Source organism: Panthera tigris, chromosome E2 (assembly GCF_018350195.1).
Source record: "Panthera tigris isolate Pti1 chromosome E2, P.tigris_Pti1_mat1.1, whole genome shotgun sequence".
NCBI lineage: Eukaryota > Metazoa > Chordata > Mammalia > Carnivora > Felidae > Panthera > Panthera tigris.
In genome coordinates, this window is record NC_056674.1 from 9,768,551 (window position 1) to 9,792,463 (window position 23,913).

Sequence of the window (23,913 nt, forward strand, 5' to 3'; positions counted from 1 at the left end):
GTCCCCCCCACCGGAAGCTGTGCCGATGTCCCCGCCCCCAGCACCTGTGAATGTGACCTTATTGGGAGACAGGATCTTTGCAGATGTAAGCAAGTGAAGACGAGGCCACCCTGGGGAAGGGTTGGCCATTTTCCAATATGGTTACGGTCTCCTTTTAGGAGACACCGGGGCTGGTTAGCCCCAAGGCTAGAACCATCAGCCGGAAGGTCAAGTTAGGACCCCCACGCCATGGTGCTGCCGGCGCCTTGGCGTGGGACATCCAGCCTCCAGAACGGGAAAGAACAAATGTCTGCTCTTTGAAGCCACCCAATTTGTGGTACTTGGTGTTACGGTGGCCCCAGGACCCTAGCACGCGCCGCTCGACTATTCTTCCCCTGACGCTGCGCGCATTTACAGGCGATCCTCATTGTTTCCGGATGCCCTGTCTGTGACGTCATCCGCTTGTTAAAATCTACTGGTACCCCCCCACCCCCAAACTCGCAGACAGACGCGGACCGGCAAAACACGGGAGTCGTCCAGCACGCGTAGTTTCCGGCGAAGGTTGAGCAAAGCCAACGCCCCGCCCTCTGGTGTCAGCTCTCGTCCCGACAGGGGTCCTTTTCAAGTTGTTTGGTGCCATGTTTTCACGTTTTTTGGGTTTTCGTCGGCGACGTCGCGGTGGAAGGTGCCCTGGTGCAGGGCTGTCCGGCGTTCCTAAGCGCCAGAAGGCCGGGATGTGCCTTACGCAGACCGGCCGGGTGTCAGGCAAGCTTCGTTCAGGCCCGAGTCACAGCGCTGTTGGCCAGGAGCCCGATGCGGACGGATCAACGACATATATGAACAACACGTCTTTACAGAAATACACGTATTCAGCAGCTTAGGAAAATGTTGCGACTGATCGTTGGTAGGAAGCTAACCTCCTGTTTCCTCCAGGAGGGGCACTTCAGTATTCGCGGATTCGGCCTTCGCGGAGACCACAGAACTTTATGGGGGGGACGGTAAGAATCACCCGTGTTTGGTTTAACTGCTTTCCGTCGGCCTTCTCCGCTTCTCCCCCAGGGTAGGGGCTTCTGTCTGCCCTGCTCGGCCGCCCGCACCCCTGTGCCTAGAACAGGCACCCGACAGGCGTTCAACAAATATACGTGGAATCGAGCCCTCACGATGCCCTTCCCCCGCTCAGGTCTGGACCCACCCCCTAGACTTCAAACCACTCCCCCCGCCCTCCCTACCCCCCACCCCCGCCCGCAACAAAGACCCAAAAGCAATGGGGCCGAGACAGAGTCGGTACAGTTTTAAAAAAAGGATCAGTTTTTTAATTTACAAGAGTTCTAAATGTACAGAATTCTCCTTTAAAAAAATCGTTATACACAATAAATACAGTACAAAAAAATTTATCTTACAGTACTAGTTTTTGTCTCCGAGATTTCAAAATCTGGCGCGGGTGGCTGGCGGCAGGAAGAACATTGGGAAGACTGGCTGGGGTGGGGGTGAGGGGTGGAGGGGTGGGAGGGAGACCCCGGTTTCCTGTTTGGGAGGTGCTCGGATTTTAAGTCGAGGGACGGGAGGGTTCGAAATCTCTCTCTCTCTCTCTTGCTCACTCGAGCACACACACGGGGGGGGGGGGGACACAGGACACGGAGCTGGACGCACACACGTGGATGTGACACGGTGCCCGCGGGCACAGCCCTCCGAGAGGGGGGCCCCCCCCCCGGGACGCTGGCTGTCGCCCGCCCTGCCCTGTGGTTCTTCTCACAGCCTGTGGGGGGCGCTAGAGAGAGAGGGGGGGGGCTGGGCGAGGCTGGCAGGGACCCCCCTCCCCCAGCCCCCCCAGCTTTGAGCGCCCTCGGCGCGTGGGTCTCTGAAGCCACGCGGACGAGCCCAGTCCGGGGACACGCGTGGGGAGCAACCAGGGTACCTGCAACCCCGGCAAACGCACACGTGCCCCCCACCCCCATCCCCCGACGGTGGGGCAGAGCGTGGCAGGAAGCGGGAAGAAATAGGAAATGACGAAACACCGGGATCGCCCCCACCTTTGGCAGGGGGGCATTTTACACCACAGCCCCCTCCCCGAAGTCCCCCGATCCCACACCCAACAAGCCCGGCTGGCGCGGGAAGTGGGGGAGGGGGCCTTTGTGACTCAAATAACTTAGGCAAGAAAAACTGTCGGGGGATCCCCGGCGGCTCGTGTCCCCCCCAGGAGGCTGAGGTCAGGCGCCCGGCCGGGCCCCCCCCCCCCCCCACCCCGGCGTCCGCGCGGACCTGGGGAGGCGGGACAGGGGAAGGGAAGACCAGCCCGGTGTTATCTGTTCAACGTCCTGGCGCCGAGGCCGCCGTTGTGACTGGAGGGCGGGTAGGCCTCGGGCCTGTGCAGCGGCGACGGGGAGGCGGGCGCGACGGCCGTCGGGGCGGCGTGGGGGTACGGGGGTGCAGGTGTCCGACCCGGGGCCTGCTGGAGGTTCAGGATGCTGTCGATGGCGCTCTGGAGGTGCTCCGTGAGCGTGTCGTCCTGCGGACTGTCGCTGGAGAAGCTGGCCTGGTCCACGTCGGGCGACTCGGACTTGCGCCGCTTGGCTGGAGGCGCCTCCCAGGCGGGATCCCGGCTGCCGCTGCCCTGCCCGCCGCCGGCCCCGGGCTCCGGCGGGGCCCCCTTCAGCATGCGCTGGTACAGCTCGTCCTCCACCGCGGCCAGCTCGCGGATGAGCCCGCTGGTGGCCTCGTCCACTTTGGCGGGCGGCGGCGGCGGCGGCGCCGGGCTGCCGCCCCGGGCTCTGCCGGCCCCGGCCCCCTCCCCCGCCCCGCTGCCCGGGGCCTCCACGTTCTCGCGGTACGTCTTCCGCAGGGGCAGCCGCGGGCAGTGCGGGGCCAGGGCCGCCGCCGGCTTGCGGTCGGTGGCCGGCGGCGGCGGCGGCGGGTGGTCCACCGTGCCGTTCATCTGGCCGGTGGCCGGGGGCGGCGGCGGCGGCGGCGGGGGCGGCGGCGGCGGCCGGGGCGGGGGCTCGGCTGCCTTGAGGGCGGCGGGGGGCGGCGGCTGGTGCACAGGGTCCAGGGCCGTGTTGTGGACCACCTTGCTGAGCCCGGCTTCCTGCTTGATCTTGAGCTTGAGGCCGATGCGGCTGCGGGCCTCGTAGGTCTTGATGGGAGGGCGGTTGCGGGAGGGCATCGGGCCGTCCTCGTCGGCGTCCAGGGAGGAGGCGGCGGAAGAGGAGGAGGAGGAGGAGGAGGACAGGGAGGAGGACGCCCGAGCCCAGGTCACGGAAGGCGAGCCACCCGCCCCTCCGTGCCGAATCACCAGCTTGGTGGGCAGGTGCAGAGGGGGCTGGGCGGGGGCCCCGGACGCCGAGGACGGCGGTGGGCCGTGGCCGGGGAGCCGATGTCCCTCGGAAGAGGCGGCGATGGGGAGGCCAAGGGAGCGCGAGGAAGACACGTACTCGTCTGCAAAACCAGGGGGCCGAGAAAACGCGCGGGGGTCAGGAGAGGCGCGAGGCGCCCGCGAAGGGCGCGGCCAGGGGGAGCCCCGGTGCGGCGAGCAGCCCGCGGCCACCAGCCGCCGGGCCGCGGGCTGAGGCCCGGGCTCATCAGGCCTTCAGGACGGACACACGGGTGGCTACGACGCCCCTGCCATTCCCAAATCCCCCTGCTGTGCAAGCAGGAGTCGGCCGCTGTGAATGGCCCTTACATTGTGTCACCCAGACGCCTTGCTGACTTCACCCTAGTCCTGGCTCTGCTCCCCCGCTTTTCTATCTCCTGGTGGCTGCGGGGGGGGGGGGGGGGGTGGTCCCCTCTCTGCCAGGATGGAGTGCAACAGACACACAGTGATGAAGGAAACGAACCCCCTTCTCTCTGGTCTCAGAGCCCGCAGGTCAGGCTAGATAGACCCAGGCACTGCGCGGAGGCGAGGCTCGGGCGCCTCCTAGTGGTAGGAGGTAAGGCCACGCACCTCTCTTCCTCCCCAACCCCCGTCTAACTCCAGAGTAGGGGCACCAGTTGGGGGGCACCTCGCCCTCCCCTCCCTCCCCTCCCCTCCCCTCCCCACCCACCGGGCTTCTCCTTGGCCAGTTGTTTGTCCAAGGCAAGAGTGGTCTTCTCCTCCTGAATGAACATTCGGTCGATCATGACCATCTCCGCTGAGGGGCTCACCCTCTGAGGGGGGAGAAGAGAGAATAGCAGCCAGGAGGGGGAGGGCCCGGGGGGGGGGCAAACCCAGAAGGCTGGGAGCAGATTCCAAACTGTCCTTCTTGGGATCTGACCACCAGCCTCCCTCCCTCCCTCCACCCTGCCCAGAAGGGGGGGGGGGTGGCAAGGGGAAAAGGGCAGGGTCTCTCCCGGGGAGCAAGGGGGACAGCGCCCTACCCGGGACTCCTCCAGGAGCAGAAGGCGGTATTTATTGAGCATGGCCTGGGTGCGTTTCAGCAGCTGCGTGGAGACCGTCTGAAACTCCTCATCCACTAAGGAAGAAGAGACGAGGTCCAGAGGCACAGACGCTGGGGGGGCGGGGCTCGCGCTGATCCTCCCCACGCTAGAGACCAGGTAGGGAGAGTCCCGGGGGGGGGGCGGGGGGGGGCTCACCTTTGTGGTAGTCGTTGGGGGAGGGGAGGGCACCCTGGTAAACGTGGTAGGGCAGGAGGCGATGCAGGGCATCCTCGAAGGAGGGGAAGGCTGTCTTGTAGTCAGGGTGCAGGACGGAGCCCTGATGTTTGTGCAAATGTTCCAGGAAACTGGGGGGTGGGGTGGGGTGGGGAGAGACGGCACGCACGCACAGGCACACGCACGCGCGCGCACACACACACACACACACACACACACACACACACAGAGCTGGTGGTGAGGCCTGGAGAAACCAGGTCCCGGCCCCGAGCCCCCGGGGGCCCCCAGTGCCCACAACCGGGGAAATGTCCTAATGCGTGCTGAGCAGCCTCGTTCTGTCTCACGGACTCTGGCAACAGCCCAAGGGAGGAGGCGCGCTCACTGTCCCCACTCTACAGATGAAGGACTCGAGGCCCAGAGGAGTGACCTGCCTCCACCCAGGGGACTCAGGGCGAGGGAGAGGCAGGGCTGGGAGCCGGAGGCCAGGGCTTCGAGCGCCTCCTCCCATGCCCTACTGTTCTACCGTCTCCTGCCGCCAGGGGTCAGCACGTCCCCAGTCTGCCTCGGTCCCAACCGCAACCCTGGGAAGGGGGGGTTGGGAGGTGGGCGGGTAGGATCCAGTTCTCTCCAGGGCTGTTTTCTACCACAGCCCGTAGCGGTGACTTCTATCGCTTTATGGTGTGACTGTCTCTCCTGTGTTTTCACAGGATCCTTGTCCTGTGTTTTCAGAATCCAGCACAGGACTGGGCCCTGAGTCCTGACAAACACTTGCCGTGGGAGGGCAGACGAGACAGAGCATGCAGGCGAGCGCCCGAGGTCTACCCATCGCCCGCCCAGACCCCCCGCCCACCCAAATGTCCATCTATCCACCCCCACACCCATCCAGGCCCCCCATCGCCCACCCCAACGCCCGTCCACCCAAATGCCATCCGAACAGCCCCGCGGACCCACAACGATCTACGCACCAACCTGGACTCCCATCCACCTCTTCCCTCGAACCCCCGCCCGTCTTGCCAGCGTCCAGGAACCCACACCTGTTGCCCTGTGACCGCTACGACTCCCACCCCATTTTCTAGAGAGGAAACCGAGGGTCTGCGGGGGAATCCTATTGGCCCAAATCACACAGCTAACCCCTTCTGAAGGGTGGTCCCCACAGCCTGCTCCCCAGCCTCGGGGAAGGCTGGGGGCGGGGCGGCAACTCACCAGGCTTCTTTGCTGGGCTGAAGGGTGGGGGGTTTCCTCGACTTGCTCTCGTACTGCAGAAGGAGACCGGCGGGTGAGAGGTATCGGCACAGAGAGGCCTGCCCTCGGCGCCCGGACCCCCCTTCTACCTGGCCCTTGGCAAAGGTGAGCGGGCCCATGCCCCCCGCCCGCCCCCCCGCGGTGGGGTCCCGGCCCCGGGACCCGCCGCCTGTCACGCTGAACCTGCCTGGCTCTCTCCCGCCCCTTCTCCAACGTGGGTATCGGCCTCCCCCCGACCCTGCTGACCGTCTGGAGTCGCCCCCACTTCCCTCTCGGCCACCGGCAGCGATCTGGCCTCCGAGGCCCTCCCAGACACTGGCATCCTGGTCCCTCCACCGGCTGTGTTCTTGCCTTCCCTCCTCCCCCCTCCGCCCTGCACTTCCTGCAGCCGGTCTCTGCCTCAGTCTCCCCCACACTGCTCTGCCCCCCTCCAGTCTGGGCCCCCCATGGCACGACTCCCCGACCCTTCCCTCCTCCTCCAGCCTCAACCTCTCCCGGCTGCCGCCCCCAGGGACCCACTCGGGCCATCACTCCTGTCATCACGCTCTGTCTCGGGGTCTGTGGCTCTCCGTCCGTCTCATGCTCTCACAGGCGCCCACCGGGCTGACCTGGTGTTGGACCCACCGCCCAGACTGGGCACCTGTCGCTTGGCCTCCTCTGTCCCGCGGGACCCTTTCCCGGTTCCCCGGTGACGCTGCTTTGGCCCTAGAGCGCCCCCCACTCTGGTGGCCCCTTACCTGCAGCCCAGAAGACTTCCCCGGCCCAGCCGCGGCGGCCTTGGCCACGCTCAGGGTCGGGAGGTTGCTGGCAAAAGCTTTGCTCTCGGCAGGAAGCAGAGGAGGGAGGCCTGGGGGTGGGGGTGGGGGCAGACCGGGCTCAGGGGTCACTGGCACAAAGGCCCCTCCACGTTGTGACCCCCAAGCCCGTGCCCACTTTCCTCTGGTTCTTTGGCCTCGGTAGCCCGGCCTAGCCCTGAACTGAGCGCCCCCTCGGATCGGGGGAGACAGCCCTTCCTCCTGCACCTTCCCTGTCCCGTGAGGTCCGGGTGACCCCTTGGTTCACGCACCCACAGCTCTGCCCCGGCCCGCACCCCCTCCCCCTGCCCACCCGCCTTCAGCCCCCCGTTCCTCCTGCGTGGGGCTACCTCTCCCCTACCTGCGGTGGCCATGGGTGCCGGGGCAGGGGGATGGCTGGGGGCGGTGGGGGTCCCGGACGGGGCCTGCCCACTGACCAGCACCGAGGCGGTGGGGCTGGCGAGGGGCCCCAGGCTGGCGGAGGTCTGCGGGGCGGCGGGGGCCCCCCCGGCCTTGTTCTGGAGAATGATTCCGGACGGCACCTGAGGACGGGGGACAGGTGGTTGAGGGGTAGGTGGCACCTAGGGGTGGCGGCGGCCGGGCGCCAGGGCTGGGGAGGGTCTCCCCGTCAAGACTGTGCGGGGAGGCCAGGGCTCGCGGGGCGGGCGGCGGGGCTGGTCCCTGCCTCCGATTACCTGGTGAAATCTCTCGAGCAGAGCCTTCGGCTGGGGCAGCGCCGGGAAGGGGGCGGTCACCATCTGGAAGGTCCGAGGAGGCGGTGGGGGGGGCGCTGCGGGCTCAGGGACCAGGTGGAGGGTCGGAGGGGGCGTGGGGGACTTGTGGGGCCCCTGGCCGGGCGGAAACTGCAGCTGGAAGTCAGGCGGCGTCGGGGCCTGCAGCCTGGCGGACGCGTCCGTGGAGGCCACGACAGAGGGGGCCGAGGCGGGCGGGAGGTGGGGGGCCGGGGGCAGCGGCCCCTCCGGGGGCTGGGATGGGGGGCGCAGCGGGGGCTGGGGGGGGCCTGGGGCCGCGGGGGCCGGGGTGCCGGCCGGTGGCGGGACCCCCAGCTGGTTCTGGATGACAAAGATGCCCGGCAGAGTCGGGGGCGCCTGGGGCGGGGGGCAAGGGTGCAGGGTGGGCTCTGAGGGCGGGCGGGACAAGCTCTGGGGCTGGGAGGGCGGGCGGGAGTGGGGGCGGGAGGGCGGGCGGGAGGGGGGCCTGGCGGGATGTGGGGAGGGCAGGTGGGGGCTGTCTCCCAGAGGGGCCTGGTGAGGTAGTGACGGGGACGAGGAGGGGCCTGGGCCCTTGAGTGGAGCGGCTGCCGGGATCTGGGCAGGGGGAGGGAGGGAGAGGGGAGGGGGTGGGGGTCAGAACCAACCTTGGCTCCCGCTGCCCCAGTACGCTGGGCACCCCAGCTGCCCCCACCGAATGACCTCCTCCTGAGCCACCCCTTGTCTCGAGAGAAAGGACTCAGCACGGCTTCTCCTTCCCGCCCCTCGTTTCCGAACAGCCCGCTGCACCCGCCTACGGGTCCCCCGACCCCACCCCTCCACCTGCCCCCACCCCACCTCGGTCCCTTTTCCTCTGATCTCACCCCCTCCCTGGAGGTCCCCTTCCTCCCCCCCCCCCCACGCGGGTGAGCTCTGCAGGGTTCGAGGGCAGCAGCAGAGAAAGCAGTGGTGACGGCGGGCGGGCGGGCAGGCGGCGGGGACACCACACCAGCTGCCCAGCGGGGAGGCAGGGGGGCCAGGGAGCGCGAGCAGAGCAGCAAAGGGGAAGGAGGTGGCCGGACAGCGACGGCATCCCAGCCGCCAGCCCCGAGGGGCCTGGCCGTCCGGCTGAGCCGGGAACACGGACACCGGCACCGATACGGGGGGCTGGGGGCCCCAGAGCGCCCAGGACGAGGGTGGCAACTGAGGGTCAGGGCCAGGGCCCTCTGGACGCCGGCCCAGAGCCATGGGCCCTCTAAGTGTCCGCGACCTCTGCCCCCGTGTGCCTGCGTGGCCGTGGCTGCGGGCCCACCCGGGGGGCCACGGGTGCGTGTGCCTGTGTGTTTGTGTCTCTCAGACGGGCACACGCGGTCCGGGCACGGGTCTGTTACACGTACACGGTGACCTGGCCTAAAACACACCTCCGACCGAGCGCCTCTGCGCTGTCCCCTTCCCCACCCCTCCCCCCCCGGAATCACGACCCCAGCCGCCCCCGTCTAACCCGTGAGCACCAGCTGTGTGCCCGCCCCGGGCTGGCCCCCTTCTGCTGTCACGGGGTCCACACCCCGGGGACAGCCCACACTGATGTATGCACGGACGGCCACCTGCAACCACTTACGCGTGGTCCCTCCACTGGCCTGAAAGCAGAGAAAACGCTGAAACCACTTCACGCGGGGGGAAACGGAGGTCAGGGAGCCGAGACGGGCTGGTCCCGAGTCCCCCTGCCTCACCCCCGCCCCGTGACTTCCCAGTTGATGGGGAAGGATTCGGGCTCAGAGGGCTCAGGGGACTTCCCGAGGCCACCCGTGCTACCAGGCTCCAAAGCCGGGGCTCTCTGCCTTGAGCCCCCAACGTGGGCCGACTCATGATGTCAAGCCTCCAGCGCCCTGGACCCTTCCGAGGCTGGCCCTGAAGAACTTCCCGCCGTTCAAACCGAAAGCCCCCCCAAACCAATCAATCCACACCTCCCCGAAGGCTTGCGACCTCTAAGGAGAGATCCGAGAGGCCCTCGGCTCTCACACGGGGCCGGTGAGGTTGTCGCCCGGGTGGGCCCCCTGGCCTGGGGGCTTTGAAGGGGTCATGACTTTGACCTGGTACGCCGCCCTCTAGGAATCTGGGATGGGAACCATTCAGGCACTTGCTGAATGGTTGGGGGGGTATTTACAACAGAGAACGCGGGAAAACAACCCACGTGGCCAGAGCAGGTTCGAGAAGCCCAAGTAAGTGAGGCGGGAAGCTGAGCAAGGTGGCCAGACGACGGCCGGCAAGCTAAGGGAAATGAGAGGAACACATTACCTGACCGCTGGACAACTGGCTACATAAATTATGCACCGTGGACAATGGTTCTGTCTCAATGCTCAGTTTGCTGCATTTGCTAACTGGGCGGCGGTCAAGTCAGAGAACACTCTTGTTCTCGAAGGCTGAGGCATTAAGGAGGAAAGGAGAACGTCTGCGATGGAGACGCATATGCTTCAGCATAAAAACGGACACACCTCGAGAGAACGGAGGATAAAGAGAACACAGCACGCTGCCGACGGGTACATCGGGGCGGCAGCCAAGCTTCTGAGGCGGCCCCCACCGATGCCCACCTCCCTCCTCATTATTCGGTCTCCTCCCACCCTGGGTCTCGTCCCAGGGTTAGTCTCTGGGACCAACAGATTTGGCGGAGATGGGCATACACCACTTCCAAGATGCAGTTCTAGAAAAGACCGCGGCTTTTGTCCCAGGACTCTCTCGTGGATCATTTACTTTGGGGGAAGCAAACTTTGGAGCGGGTTTTGAGGTGCCCCTTGGAGAGGGCTGCGTGGGGAGGAGCTGAGGCCATCTGCCAGGGGGGGCGTGAGCCCGCCCCCTTGGAAGCATAGTCTCCCGCCCCGACAAACCTTCGGATAACGGCAGCCCTAACTGACCTCCTCATGAGAGGCCGTGAGCCAGCAGATTCCAGCTAAGCTGCTTCCAGATTCCCAATCCTCACGAACTATGCGAGGTAAGTTAATGCTTATTGGTTAAAGCCGCTCAGTGTGGGGGGCCAATTTGTTACGCAGCAACAGATAACTGATACATCCGGTTACAGAGCAAAGAACACCCATGGGTTCTCTACAGTTCCTAGAACGTTGCTGTATATTTCAAATCCTTTTTCAACATTTAAAAATAAGAACTGAAAAAATTCGTCCCCTACTCATTAAAAATACAGACAAATACAGGGGCGCCTGGGTGGCTCAGTCGGTTGAGCGTCCGACTTCGGCTCAGGTCATGATCTCACGGTCCGTGAGCTCGAGCCCCGCGTGGGGCTCTGTGCCGACAGCTCAGAGCCTGGAGCCTGCCTCGGATTCCGTGTCTCTCTCTCTCTCTCTCTGCTTCTCCCCTGCTTGTACTCTGTCTCTTTCCCTCTCAAAAATAAACATTAAAAATGAAAAAAATATATTTATACAGACAAACACAGCACCCCCACTCCCCAACCAAGTCAAAAAAACCAAATGATAACACGGGGGAAACAGTTGTAATTCAGAGCACATGCCATCAGCCTCCAGAAATCACTAACAACCAGCGAGAACAAGGGGCAAAGGGCATGATCAGACAGCGCACAGAAAAGGAAACACAGAGGCTCATCCATTTCGAGAGATGCTCAACCGCGCTTGTAACCAGAGAAATGCACACCAAAAGCGTCCCGTGGACCCATGTTCACGTCCATCCCTGCGGAGGAATACGGAGGAACACCGCCCAGCTGCACCAAGGGATCCAGGAAACTCTCCGCCGGCTGCCAAGACGGGCCTAGAATGTGCTACCTTCTGGGCGGTCGGAGACGGGGGAGAAACGTAAATCCACACGTAACCCCGGCGGCGCACGCGCGGAACACGGAAGTCTATACGCCAAATAAGGAATTGTGGTTTCCTGCAGGGGCCGGTGGGTTGGGAAGGTAGGCCTGGGGTGGGGCTTCAAAACGCTAAGAACTGCTTTCGGATGATTGAGCCATGTGCACAGAACACCTAATGCTAAAAATTAGAAATGTTTTATTTTATTTATTTTTTAGTTTGTTTTTTTTTTGGGGGGGGGGGGCACAGCGAGCGGGGGAGGGGCAGAGAGAGAGAGGGAGAGTGGGAGAGAGAGAATCCCAAGCAGGCTCGTTCCACGCCATCAGCGCAGAGCCCGACGAGGGGCTCGAACTCACGAAAACCGTGAGATCGTGACCTGAGCCGAAATCAAGAATCAAGACGCGTAACCGACTGAGCCACCCAGTCGCCCCCAAATTAAAAAAATGTCTGAAATGGGTTGGGGGAGAAGATCAGGCTGAAAGAAAACTTCACGACACCCCCCCCCCCCTCAAATGTTACCGGCGGCCCCTGCACGGACTGATTTTCCTTCTTCGTTCTTTTCCGTGTTTTAGAAATTCTCGAAATTGGCACGAAAGGAGTCTTCCGGTCATGTTTTAAAAAACTACCACACGAGGGGACCGTTCACCAGGAGAGTCCCACTGCCCAGATGTAGACGGCGTTCGTGCCGAATTCGGAACATCCCGCGGCCTGGCCAGGAGCCATCGGAGGAGGCTTCACGGGCAAAAGCCCACGAAGGCACAATCGCTTCAACGCCTTCCATAAAGTGCTTGGGAAGCACATACGCTCTCTGATCTAGAAGTTCCATTTCTAGAAACGTACCCTGCAGGCATTTTCACACCACCGTGCAAAGCCTGGGTACCGGCATATTTATAGAAACGCTGTTTGCCCAGGAAGCCACCTTCGGTATTCTTTCCAACAGGGAACCACGTCGATAAATAACGAAACTACAGGGCACTGCAGCCCACGGGCCGACGGGGCCAGCCTGGCCTGCCTGGCCTATCATTCCATATATAGCCCACAAGCTAAGAAGAGGCTTGTTGTGTGTGTGTGTGTGTGTGTGTGTTTTACATTTTTAGATGGCGGCATAGAAATCAGGAGGAGAATATTTTGTGACTGGTGACGATAATAGGAAATTCAAAGTTCAGTGTCCATAAATAAAGTTTTATCGCAACACGGACGCGTTCACTCGTTTACGTGCGCTCTAGGGCCGCGACAGAGACCGCAAGGCCCCAAATGGTTACTACTGGCCCTTTACGGAGCATCTGCCCGGCTTCTGTCATCTTGTGGCATTTTCAACACGCCTGACCCCGTTTGAGCATTTTAACACGTATGAACTTACTCCTCACCACAACCCTGTGACGTAGATGCTCTTATCATCACCCTTGTTTTACAGGGAAGGAAACTGAGGCACAGAGAAGTCAGTCACCTGGCTAGGGTCGCAGCCTTGGAAGGGGCAGGGTGGGGTTTCCAGAGTCCCCACGCCTGATGACTGCCCCATGGCTGTTCTCCTGGACGGTGGTTTTCAAACCACACCCAGTGCCTATTGGTTAATGGTTGTGACCAGCCCGGTCATTTTAGTGGGGTTGTGACCAGCATTTAAAAAGAACGGAGGAGGGGCGCCTGGGTGGCTCAGTCGGTTAAGCGGCCGACTTCGGCTCAGGTCATGATCTCGCGGTCCATGAGTTCGAGCCCCGCATCGGGCTCTATGCTGACAGCTCAGAGCCTGGAGCCTGTTTCAGATTCTGTGTCTCCCTCTCTCTCTGACCCTCCCCCGTTCATGCTCTGTCTCTCTCTGTCTCAAAAATAAATAAAACGTTAAAAAAAAAAATTAAAAAGAACAGAGGAGGGGCACCTGGCTGGCTCGCTCAGGAGAGCACGTGGCTCTTGATCTTGGGGCTGTGAGTTTGAGCCCCAAGTTGGGTGCCGAGATTACTTAAAAATACAATCTTTAAGGGGCACCTCGGTGGCTCAGTCGGTTGAATGTCTGACTCTTGGTTTCGGCTCAGGTCACGATCTCGCGGTCCGTGAGTTCGAGCCCCGCGTCGGGCTCTGTGCTGACCGCTCGGAACCTGGGGCCTGCTTCGGATTCTCTCTCTCTAGGCCTCTCCCCTGCTCACGTTCTGTCTCTCTCTCCCTCTCGAAGATAAAGAAACATTAAAAAAAAAAATAAAAGTTGGGGCGCCTGGGTGGCGCAGTCGGTTAAGCGTCCGACTTCAGCCAGGTCACGATCTCTTGGTCCGTGAGTTCGAGCCCCGCGTCGGGGTCTGGGCTGATGGCTCGGAGCCTGGAGCCTGCTTCCGATTCTGTGTCTCCCTCTCTCTCTGCCCCTCCCCCGTTCATGCTCTGTCTCTCTCTGTCCCAAAAATAAATAAAAAACGTTGAAAAAAAAAATTTTTTTTTAAATAAAAAAAATAAAAAAATAAAAGTCTGCAAGTCAGGGGTCCGAGAGGTATCGCTGAACGGGCAAAGCAAGATACAGGAGAACAGGATGGGGCGCTTCTGTGTGTAAACGCAAAGGGAAAGTGTGCGCCCACCTTGCACACACACAGGGGCTCTCGCATCTCCCTGGGTCCAAGTTCAGACAACGAGGGATGCTGGCCAAGTGCACAGGGGCGGTTCCCAGCCCAGGTGATTCGGTTCCCCAAGCGACACACGGCAACCCCTGAAGATCTCCATGGTTGTCCCCACTGGACAAGGGGTGTTACTGGCAACGAGGAGGCGGAGGCAGGGGATGCTACCCACGCGCCACAGAGCACGGGACGGCCCCCCACGATGAAGAACGACCCGGCCTCAAACGTCCGCGGTGCCTGCCCTATGACGCCACAAGGTGGCACTCTACAAAGAAACTGCCGGCGGTGGGGGGGGAGGGTGTCTATATGCGGAAAGGGCCAGAAATCCCACGAAAAGGAAGACTCGCTGGAATTAACCGTATACACTTCTTTTCTTTGTAAGCTGTATTTTTTTTAAGTTTATTTTGAGAGAGAGAGAGAGAGAGAGAGCGAGCGAGCGAGAGTGAGCAGGGGAGAGGCAGAGAGAGGGAGACGCAGAATCCGAAGCAGGCTCCGGGCTCCGAGCTGTCAGCCCAGAGCCCGACGCGGGGCTCGAACTCACGGACCGCGAGATCGCGACCCGCGCCAAAGCCGGATGCCCAGCCAACGGAGCCACCCAGGCGCCCCAAACTGAATTTTTTAAACCACACGCAAGTAACGCTTTTTGAATAACGGCGACAACGGTGGTGGCTTTTTTTTTTTCCCCAGAGCCCGCTATAAACAATACACGGGAGGCTTTGCGCTCCCTGAGCGGGATGGTCAGTGTTCCGTCCCTGAAGATACAGCCCCATCAAGGGACAATTTCAAGAGCCGGGGTATCGATGACAAAATCAATCCCCTCATCTGGACGTCCCTGCGGAAGGCTGGCCACGAAGCAGGTGCCTGGGGGACGGGGGCCGCACGAAAGAACCACGTGATGGCAGCCTTCCGGCCTGGGGACGGGCCTGGCACACGAGCGTGCACGCGTATCACAAGTCGGGACCTGGCTGACGTTTCTGTGTTGCCTTCATGCTTCAGTCCGTCCGCTCGCCCGCCTGTCCACCGGGTCAGCCCCCCACCCGCCCACCCACCTACTTGCTCAGCCCACAGACGTTCGTCCAGAACCTCTCATCATGCCATGCGCTCTCGTAGGCACAAAAGCCACAGCCCGCCTACACGGTGCGGACCCGTGTGTGTGTGTGTGTGTGTGTGTGTGTGTGTGTGTGTGTATGTAAGACTGGGAACCAGCTTCCACGCACACTGTCCTCTCTTCTCCAAGGTCAGCCACGGCACCGTTACCACTGTTCCCGCCCGTGGCACGTATCTGCTCCCCGAATGCCTGCTCCGTGCCGAGCGCCCGTGAGGCCGGTGGCCTCGTGCCCATTTTGCAGACGAGTCAACTGCGCCTCGGAGCCCCCGACGCGAAGCAGAGCCGCGATTCACGCTCGGCTCTGGCTTCCTGCATCCCTCGGGTGTTTCTGGCAACAAACCGTCAGGGTTCGAATCCAGGCCCTACCAGCTGGGGAACCGCGGGCAAGGGACTGCCTCGCCCTGTGCCTCTGCTTCCTCACCTGTAAAATGGGGATAGTCGCACCGCCTACCTGAGGGAGGTTTCAAGGAGCTAAGGCTTCTAAAGTGTCTGGAACAGCACGCAGAAACGCGGGAAAACCTGGGTGTGCGAGTGTAATTCGTCCCGGAAACACGCTTGTAATCCAAAGCACTCGTAGAGCAAAGTGAATTTCGAGAACCACCGGCCCAGTTGTGATCGTGGGACGTTCGGCGTCACGTACGACCCGGGCTGCGAGACCTCGCTCGCCTAGCAAGTTACAATTTATTAGAAATGTCCGCTAACACAAGGGCCCGCGAGGGACGCTCCCAGGACAAGTTACTCACGATCCAAGGTCTCACCGTAAGAGAAATGGTGTCGTTCACGAAGCTATTCCCATAACGCCCTCCTCCTCGTGCCTCTGATCCTGAAGCGAGCTCCAAACCGTCCCCTGAATCCGTCTACTTGCCTCCACCATCACTGTGACCACCCCTTTGAAGCACTGTCCTTGTCCTTGTCCCATGAGGATCTCTGGACCTCCATTCACATGGCCCACCAAACCACTCTCCAGTGGAAGCCAGAAGGATCACTGAAAATCATATAATCAGACAAGGCCATGGCCCCCTGACTGCCAGGGCCCAACTCATTGGCCCACGAGGCACCACAGAACTCTCCGACCCTATCTCGCTCCACCCCCCCCCCAACTCCAGCCTACTTTCCATTCCTTGGCATCCCAAGTTGGCCCTGGCCTCAGGGCCTTTGCACATGCTATTTCCCCACAACTTCTCCTTCTTCGGGACTCAGCTCAAATACTTCCTCCCCCCCAGAGGCTGTTCCTGCTCACTCAGCCTAGAGCAGGACCCTCGCCAGCCTCCTCACGGGCAGCCCGCTGCCTTCAATGCTTCCATCTAGCAGGCTGTTTCACCTGCGGCTGAACCGCGTCTCCTCCCAGAACGTTCTCTCCCTTTGATTCCACTGGGGCGTACTCGGCACAGAGCCAGCACCGGCGGGGCTGTTTCGTACGTGTGTTTCGTTTCTTCAATAAATGATTTCCTCCGTTGGTTTATTCAATACAGGCTCACTGAGTGTCGGCTGTGTGCCAGGCACTGTTCTGGCCACTGGGGATACGGCAAAGAGACAACGGACAAAACTCTCTGCCCTCGTGGAGTTTACAGTATGGCGAGAACCGTGTAAACAAGGACACTAGACAGTCGGTCACACGGCCGGAAGTGCTACGGAGAAACACGAACCAGGCAAGGGCCAGGGCGGGCTGGGCTGCGGAGGGAGCAGGCTATGGCCTGAGACATGTGGCTGGGGAAGGTCGTGAGGAGTAAGGAGGGTGACCAAACGCGTCCTGGTTTGCCCGGGACGGTCTCAGTTTTAAAACGACGAAGTCCTGGGGCACCTGGGTGGCTGCGTCGGTTGAGCGTCCGACTTTGGCTCAGGTCGTAATCTCGCGGCTCGTGAGGTCGAGCCCCGCGTCGGGCTCTGTGCTGACGGCTCGGAGCCCGGAGCCTGCTTCGGATTCTGTGTCTCCCTCTCTCTCTGCCCCTGCCCTGCTCGTGCTCTGTCTCTCTCTCTCTTTCTCTCTCTCTCTCAAAAATTAACATTAAAAATAAGATAAAATAAAAAAGTCCTGCCTTCTAAGAACGTCCTCGGTACTAGGTAAACTGGAATGACTGCTCACGGCAAATGTGTGCCGTGGCACCCACAGTGCTCAGAGGAGATCCTACGAACCCCCTGGAACGGCGGACCATGGAAGCTGCTTCCTGAAAGGCCCGTATCTGGCCCGTTCCAGAAACACTGCTCCCAACGTGAGTTGCTCCCATGCCGGGCAGCTTCTGGCCTTTGGTCCCCTCCCCCACTTCTGCTTCTCCTCTCGATGCAGACATGGCCGGATCCCATCTTGGTCTCGTGTCCTCCTAGACCGTGACTCTGGACCGGATCCCGCTCTCCCCCAACGGGGACAATAAAAAAAAAAAAAAAAAATGATAATGGCGGATACCTACCGCCTGCTTACTCCGGGCTAAGCCTATGGTAGCTCGTTTACTCCTAACAGACCCGTAAGAACCTATTATCCCCATTTTGCGCAAGAAGAAATCGAGGCTCAGCGGGTACGGGGCTTTGCTCTGGGTCAGCACAAGGCCGGGCACCTATTATGCGCCCTCGTTCCCCAAATATCTGTTTCGGGAAAGAAGAAACTGGTTGCTGAAGGTCACGGGGCAAGTAGCAGAACCTGAGAGTGAAATCGTGGTCGTCTAAGGCCAAAGCCCATGATGCTTTCTGCCACCCTCACCTTGCTGACGTTATGCCCTCCTCCTCCCCTTGCCTATGCTCATCGACCTATCCACGAGTCCTTCTTGAACGAGTACAACATCGACGCCAGAAAAAGCACTCCCACGTGCTTATGGCTCACGTGAGACAAAGGCCAACGTTCCTCATATGTAAAGAGTTGCTACAAATCAACAAGAAAATGGCCAGGAACCCAAATTTTCAATGGCAAGGGGTACGAGCAGGCGATTCCACGGAAAGCACAAACAGCTCTACGTCTACGAACACCTGCCCAATCCCGTGGTCAGAAACGCAAACCGAAACAAGGCGAGAAGCTGCTTTTCACCCGGCAGACGGGCGAAGTTCAATACGCTGCTGAGGCCGTGCAGAAACGGGCACAGACGACATACCGCTGTTAAAGGGTGCCCCGATCGATACTCCACAGAGGGCGATCTGGCACCACCCGTCACAACCACAGACGCCTGTGACAGACCCGGCGCTTTCCTTTTTTGAGAACCCGCCCCGCGAAGTGACGTACAGACGGTGATGCTTTGCCGCTTGGTAATTCAGCCAAAGGCTGGAAAGGACCTAGCTGCTCGGCAACAAGGACCGGTTAAATAAATGCCAGCCCGTCGGCACGGCGGAGAACGGCGCGGTCCGCGAAAGAATGAAGCAACGTCTCCGAGATGAGTCCCTGAACGAGAGAATGTGCAAAACCACATGAGGAGTGTGCTCTTGCTTTTGTACCAAGTGGGAAGAAAAGAATCCAGGCGCCGCCTTGCCTGTCCACGCAAGGACAAGGATGCACAGAACCGCCCCGGGGAGGCAGGGCGGGAATCCGTGGCTCAGGAGAAAGGGCTTTTCAAGCTACATCTCCGGTTATCTTTTGAGATGCGAACCCTCTGACCGTGTTACTCCTCCGGAGGCGAAAATGGTCACTCCGGAAAGAAGTGCCTGCCGTGTGCACCCCGTGTCCCTGCCTACGGTGTGGGCTCCCCCAGGCCTGGCTCTGGTCCTAGGAGTCCACGGCTGCCAGGAGACCCTCAGGAAAGATCTGGGGAGCGAAGGGACACCTTTCCCAAGCCAGCGAGGCAGAGAGGCAGGCAGGGCAGCCAGAGCGAGGGGGAGGGGGGGAGCAGGAAGGAGGGGTTTGCAGGGGCAAGGCTCGGTCTGAGCTGGGGCAGAGGCTGCTGGGGTTCATCTACCTGGGGGGCCGGCGCCGGGGAAGCCTGGCTGTCGGGGGCCTGAGGGCCGAGGCCAGCTCCTTTGGCGGTGGGGGTGGTCGGGGCTGGGTCTTGGGCGGGAGGCGGGGCGCTGACTATGACCGAGGCGGGCACGGAGAGGTGGGGGCCGTCTGCGGAGAGGGGCTGCTGGCTCCTCTCCTGAAACGGGCAGCCCGCATAGGGTCAGAAGGTCACCCCACGGCCCCCGCAGCCTCCCCACCCCAAGATCCCGGCCTCCCCAACGTCCCAGAGCAGGGGGTGGTGGGGACCGGGCGCAGGGGCACCGAGAGGCCGGGTGCAGAGGCCGGGGCGGCTCGGAGCCCGGGGTCCGGGCACCAGGGAGCCTGCTGCCCCAGCAAGTTCGTTTCGCTCAGGTCCCGTCAGTCCTCCGGCTCCACCTCGCCCGCGGCCTCCCGCCCCATCTGTCTGTCCTGCCCATCTGTCTGTCTGTGTCTTGCCCGGCTCTCTCTGATTCTCATCCCCCCCAGCAGGAGAGCAGACAGTCAGCCTGTCCGCCAGTCAGTCCCCCTCCTCGTCTTTCTGTCGGGCTGTCCCCTCGGGGACGCACGCATCACCGGGAGCAGGGAGTGCCGCTCTGAGACGCCCTCCCAAGCCCACCAGACGCCCCCCTCCCAGTCGCTGCCTCCCCTCCCCCACCCCCTGCACACACACACACACACACACACACACACACACACACACACCTTGAGCTCCAGCTCCTGGCCCCTCCCCACAGCACACACCCCCTGTCCGCGCCCCTCCCCGGCCACTTACCTGCGGCAGGAACATCTGCAGGGAGTCCTGAGTGAGGATGGCCGCGGTGGCGGCAGAGGGTGGCTGTCCCAGGACGATCTTCTCTGGGCTGGACGCCAGGCCCGGGCTAGGCTGGGGGGTGGTGGCCTGAGGCGGGGCGGCGGCCTGAGGGGCGGGGGCCTGGGGGGGGGGCTGCTGCGCCGGTGGCTGCTGGAGGCCCAAAGGCAGCGGTGTGCTGGCGGCCGGTGGCGCCTGGGGGGCCGTCTGGACCGCGAGGACGGGCGCGGCCTCCCCGGTGGCGGCCGGGGGGGCCGGCTGCACCAGCCCGTCGGGGGCGTTGAGCATGGCCACGGCGCTGGGAGGCAGGGTGACCCCCTGGAGGACGGTGGTGGCCGCGGGGCCCGTGGGCGCCGGCTGGCTCTGTGTGGGCAGGCTGCCCGCGGCCAGCGACACGGGCATTTGGAAGAGCGCCGGCTGGCCCACCTGGATGGGGGCGGCCGAGAGGATGTGGGCGGCGCTGTGGGCCCCCGAGTGGGGGGCCAGCACGGGGCCCAGGCTCAGCGGGCCCGCCAGGTTCTGGTTGGTGAGGATGGGGTTTGCGATGAGCTGTCCGCCCGCGTGGGGGGCCGCGGCCGCCAGGATCTGCCCGCCGACGTTGGTGGGCAGGGCCGACAGCGTCTGGGGCAGCTGGACGGCGGGCGCCCCCGGCAGCAGGAACTGGTTCTGGCCCGGCAGCATGTGCTGGGCGGGGATGACGATGCTGCTGCCCTGATTCAAGAGGTGGACGCTCATGGGCTTGCTCAGGGCCCCGGGCGGCTGAGGCGGGGCGGCCCCCGTCGTGGTGGCCGGAGGCTGCTTGAAGACGTTGGCCTGCAGGGCCGGCGCCGGGAAGCCCGACAGCACCACGTTCTGGCCGGCCTTGCCCGCTGCCATGAAAGTCAGGTTCTGGGGGGCCTTGGGCGGCTGCGGGAGGCCCCCCGCCTCGCCCTGGATGGTGAGCGTGGTGCCCGCGGGGGCGAACGGCTTGGGGGTGAGCTGGTAGAGCTTGGGGGGCAGCACGCCGGCGGGCTTGGGCTGGATGGGCGTGGGCGTGCGATGCAGGATCACGTTGGGCGCCGGCACCAGCGGCGACGTGCCGAGGCCGGGGGCCGCCGCGGGCGCCCCGCCGGCCGCTGCGGGGGCGGCCCCGGCCCCTCCGAACACCGAGTTCCCGTTGAGCGTGGTGGCCACGGCGGTGGGGAGGTTCTTCTGAATGACCAGGCCCGCCCCCTGGGGCGAGACGCCGGCCGACGCCAGGGTCACCGGCTCCGAGGGGCCGGCCGCCGAGGCCAGGTAGCCGCTGACGGGCACTTGCTTGGCCAGGAGCTGGGAGGTGGGCGGGTTGAGTGCCATGACCGGCTGGCCCACCACCTGGATGGGCGCCAGGCCGAGCGTGGCCGCCGCGGCGCCCCCGGGGCTGCCGTTGGGCAGGCCCTGGAGGCCCGGGATGGGCTGGAGGGTCACATTGCCCAGGCCCACGGGCTGCAGGAAGGGCTGGACGCTCAGCGCTTTGTTGACCACGTCCTGGGGCGGCACCAGGGCCTGGTGGGTCAGCACGGCGGGGGGGGCCTGCAGCCCCAGCAGGTCGGTGCCCCCCGGGAACAGGGCCTGGGGCCCAGCGGCCACGGCCGCGGCCCCTCCGGCCCCCGCCGGGCCCGCCCCGCTGTCCGCGGGCTGCAGGGTGGGCAGCTGGAAGGGGCCCAGGTCCAGCTCGGCCTCGGCCTCGAGGGTCTGCTCAGTGATGTTGGCCTCCTGGAGGCTCTGCTGGAGGATGTCGCAGGGCTGGTCGGCGCCCCCTCCGCCCCCGCCGCCGCCCCCCGCAGCAGGCGAGCCCAGGATGGCATCTTCCAGGAAGTCTAGGTCCACGCTGGGGGCTGGCTGCGTGGGCTCCGGGCTCAAGTGGTTGCCAGAAGCTTCTTGCACGTGGAGCTGGAGGCCGGGCGAGGTGGGGAGGGAAGAACAGAGGTTAACAAGGGGCTGGCGCAGGGCAGGGCTGACGCACAGGGCACTCGGTGCCGGCGCGGCCAGAGAGGACGCTTCACCTGGACGTGGCCGCCGCCTACGTTCGAATCCCGGCCTCCGCTGGGCCCTGCCGTGCAACCCGGGGCTTGCTTTCCCCGGCCTCGCTCTCCCCATCAGCACGCGTCAGCGGAACGGAATGAAAACTCTTCTCGAAGGAGCCATGAAGGCCCATAAAACCTCCACGTGCAGCTCCCACGCTCAGAAGCGCCCCCGAAGGCCGCCAACGCCTTCCTAACCCTTTTGGTAGCAAACCCTGACCAAAGGTGACTGCGGCGCTCTCGGGGAGAGCCACAATTTGCCCACGTGACGTGCCCCTTCCGGAGGCGGACTGTGGAGAGGCGAGCGAGCGTGTCACGTGACGTCCCGCATCACTTTCCCCGGAACCCCCGAAAGGACCCGGAGTTCTGAAACACGCCCGGCCCCCAAAGCTTCCGGATCGAAGACCGGGGTTGTGTTCGTTAGGGACAGCGGCAGCTACCGTCGGGGGCCTTACTTTGGGCCGGCCGTGCTGAGTTGGACACATCTTCAGCGCCTTCCACGCTGTCCCGGATTGCGATCCAGGCACGTACGATCGAGACACGCACGGATATTTGAGCAAATGTGGCACAGGCGAGAATTGTGCGCCCTCACCCTCCTTTCCCAGACGGAGAGAGGGGACTGCTTGGCGGGATGTGGCTCCCGATCAGCCCCCAGCCCAGACCCGCACGGTTCTGAGTTCTTAACCACTTAAATGGCCACAACCAAACCTGCCTCCTAGGACGGTCATGACCTTCACGGACATCACACGCAGGGGGCTTGAAGCCGGACCAGGGGCTTCACGGGTGTTAAAAAAGGATGGTGGGGGCACCTGGGTGGCTCAGTCGGTTGAGCGTCCGATGCTTGATTGCGACTCAGGTCAGGAGCTCATGGTTCGTGAGACTGAGCTCCGTGTCTGGCTCTGGGCTAACAGCACGGAGCCTGCTTGGGGTTCTCTCCCTCTCTCTCGGTCCCTCCCCTACTCTCTAGATAGATAGATAGATAGATAGATACATAGATAGATACATAGATAGATACATAGATAGATAGATAAATAAATAAAAGAAACTTAAAAAGGATGGCAACATGACTAATCGCAAAGTCAGAATCCAGGCTCGTCACCGTTCCTGGGTCTATAAAGGGTCAAATAAAGGTTTATTGGTCAGGTTCTAGATTAATCATTTATGTTATGAAAGATAAATTATTCAGAACATATGATCACAGCTGTCGTGCGCACTAAGTAAAAATGACTGGAAAGGGCTGGGTAGCACACAGTAAGTGTTAATAAATGACAGTTATGGGGGCGCCTGGGTGGCTCGGTCGGTGAAGCGTCCGACTTCGGCTCAGGTCATGATCTCGCGGTCCGTGAGTTCGAGCCCCGCGTCGGGCTCTGGGCTGACAGCTCAGAGCCTGGGGCCTGTTTCAGATTGTGTGTCTCCCTCTCTCTGACCCTCCCCCGTTCATGCTCTGTCTCTCTCTGTCTCAAAAATAAACGTTAAAAAAAAAAAATTTTTTTTTTAAATAAATAAATAAATGACAGTTATGACAAGAGGGAGGAGGGAGAAGACAGGAGGAGGAAGGGGAGGGATGAGGCGAAGGGGGGTTGGGAAGGGGGGAGGAAGGGAGAAGCAGCAGAAGAGGAAGAAGAGGAAAGGTCAAGTGGCATGGTCAGGCACACAGTAGGTGCTTAATTAACGTCCACTGCGTTCCCCACTCTGGGCTTTGCCTGGCACCCCTGCCCCCATTTTCCAGATGGAGACTGAGGTCTGCGTCAGTCGATCCCCTTCCCCTGGGGGACACCCAACCACGGCTAAGCAGGGACAGGCCCCCAGGCCCCCACACTGCCTGCTCCCTAGACGAGTGTCCCCTGGTGAACCCCAGAGCTGGCCTCTGCCTCAACTCCCCAGAACCGTTCTGTCCCAACTGACCCGAGGCCCCAAAGCCAGGGACCCGGGACCCTCCCCTTCTTCTCGAGGAGCCGGTGGGCAGAGCCAGGGCCACCCCACCCGGTCTCACCTCCACCCCCTGTGGCCCCCCCACCCTCCTCCAGGCAAAGCACCTCAGGGGTGAACGTGACCCCCTTCCCTCTTGCCGTTAGGGCCTCCCTCCCGCCGGCCGCCTCCAGGGGCACCACGGGCCGTGACTCAGAGCCCGCCCCCCGCCCCCCACCGAACCCCTGAGTCACTTACCCCAGGACCTTCATAGAAGGCACTTTGGGCCTCCCCGGGGTTATCCAGGAGGTCGTCACCATCCAGCTGCAACAAGACCCGCCCCCACCCCAGGTCAAGGTCAGCTGGGCAGCGGGCTGGCCCTGCTCTAGAACAAAAACCAATTTAAAGTCACAGCGGACCAGGGGACCAAGACGGCACCTGGG

At 62.6% G+C, this 23,913-nt stretch overlaps 1 protein-coding gene and 1 long non-coding RNA gene across 8 annotated transcripts in view; one reads left to right on the plus strand and one right to left on the minus strand.

Annotated features, from left to right (window-relative positions):
* Window positions 1-1,787: 1,787 nt before the first annotated feature.
* The window catches only part of BICRA (BRD4 interacting chromatin remodeling complex associated protein), an 82,502-nt gene continuing 60,376 nt past the window's right edge, over window positions 1,788-23,913 (minus strand). For 3 of the 5 annotated variants that reach the window (XM_042970767.1, XM_042970766.1, XM_042970768.1), the window contains 11 exons: window positions 23,729-23,794; window positions 19,485-21,431; window positions 18,693-18,869; window positions 7,295-7,927; window positions 6,961-7,141; window positions 6,543-6,652; window positions 5,767-5,819; window positions 4,546-4,694; window positions 4,330-4,424; window positions 4,017-4,119; window positions 1,788-3,411 (listed from right to left, as the gene is read on the minus strand). In XM_042970767.1, coding sequence (XP_042826701.1) covers window positions 2,279-3,411; window positions 4,017-4,119; window positions 4,330-4,424; window positions 4,546-4,694; window positions 5,767-5,819; window positions 6,543-6,652; window positions 6,961-7,141; window positions 7,295-7,927; window positions 18,693-18,869; window positions 19,485-21,431; window positions 23,729-23,794 — 4,647 coding nt within the window. In that variant the 3' untranslated portion in view covers window positions 1,788-2,278. Of the gene's footprint in view, window positions 3,412-4,016; window positions 4,120-4,329; window positions 4,425-4,545; window positions 4,695-5,766; window positions 5,820-6,542; window positions 6,653-6,960; window positions 7,142-7,294; window positions 7,928-18,692; window positions 18,870-19,484; window positions 22,491-23,728; window positions 23,795-23,913 lie in introns of those variants that run through there. The other 2 variants (XM_042970769.1, XM_042970764.1) reach the window with 2 other exon arrangements.
* Window positions 2,243-5,759, plus strand: LOC122234398. 3 transcript variants are annotated; one of them, XR_006212192.1, is made up of 4 exons: window positions 2,243-2,329; window positions 3,830-3,902; window positions 4,390-4,506; window positions 5,271-5,759. It is a non-coding gene; the product is annotated as an uncharacterized LOC122234398 (long non-coding RNA). The 3 variants fall into 3 exon arrangements; XR_006212191.1 differs by having other exon boundaries at window positions 4,393-4,506; XR_006212193.1 differs by having other exon boundaries at window positions 4,393-4,506; window positions 5,293-5,759.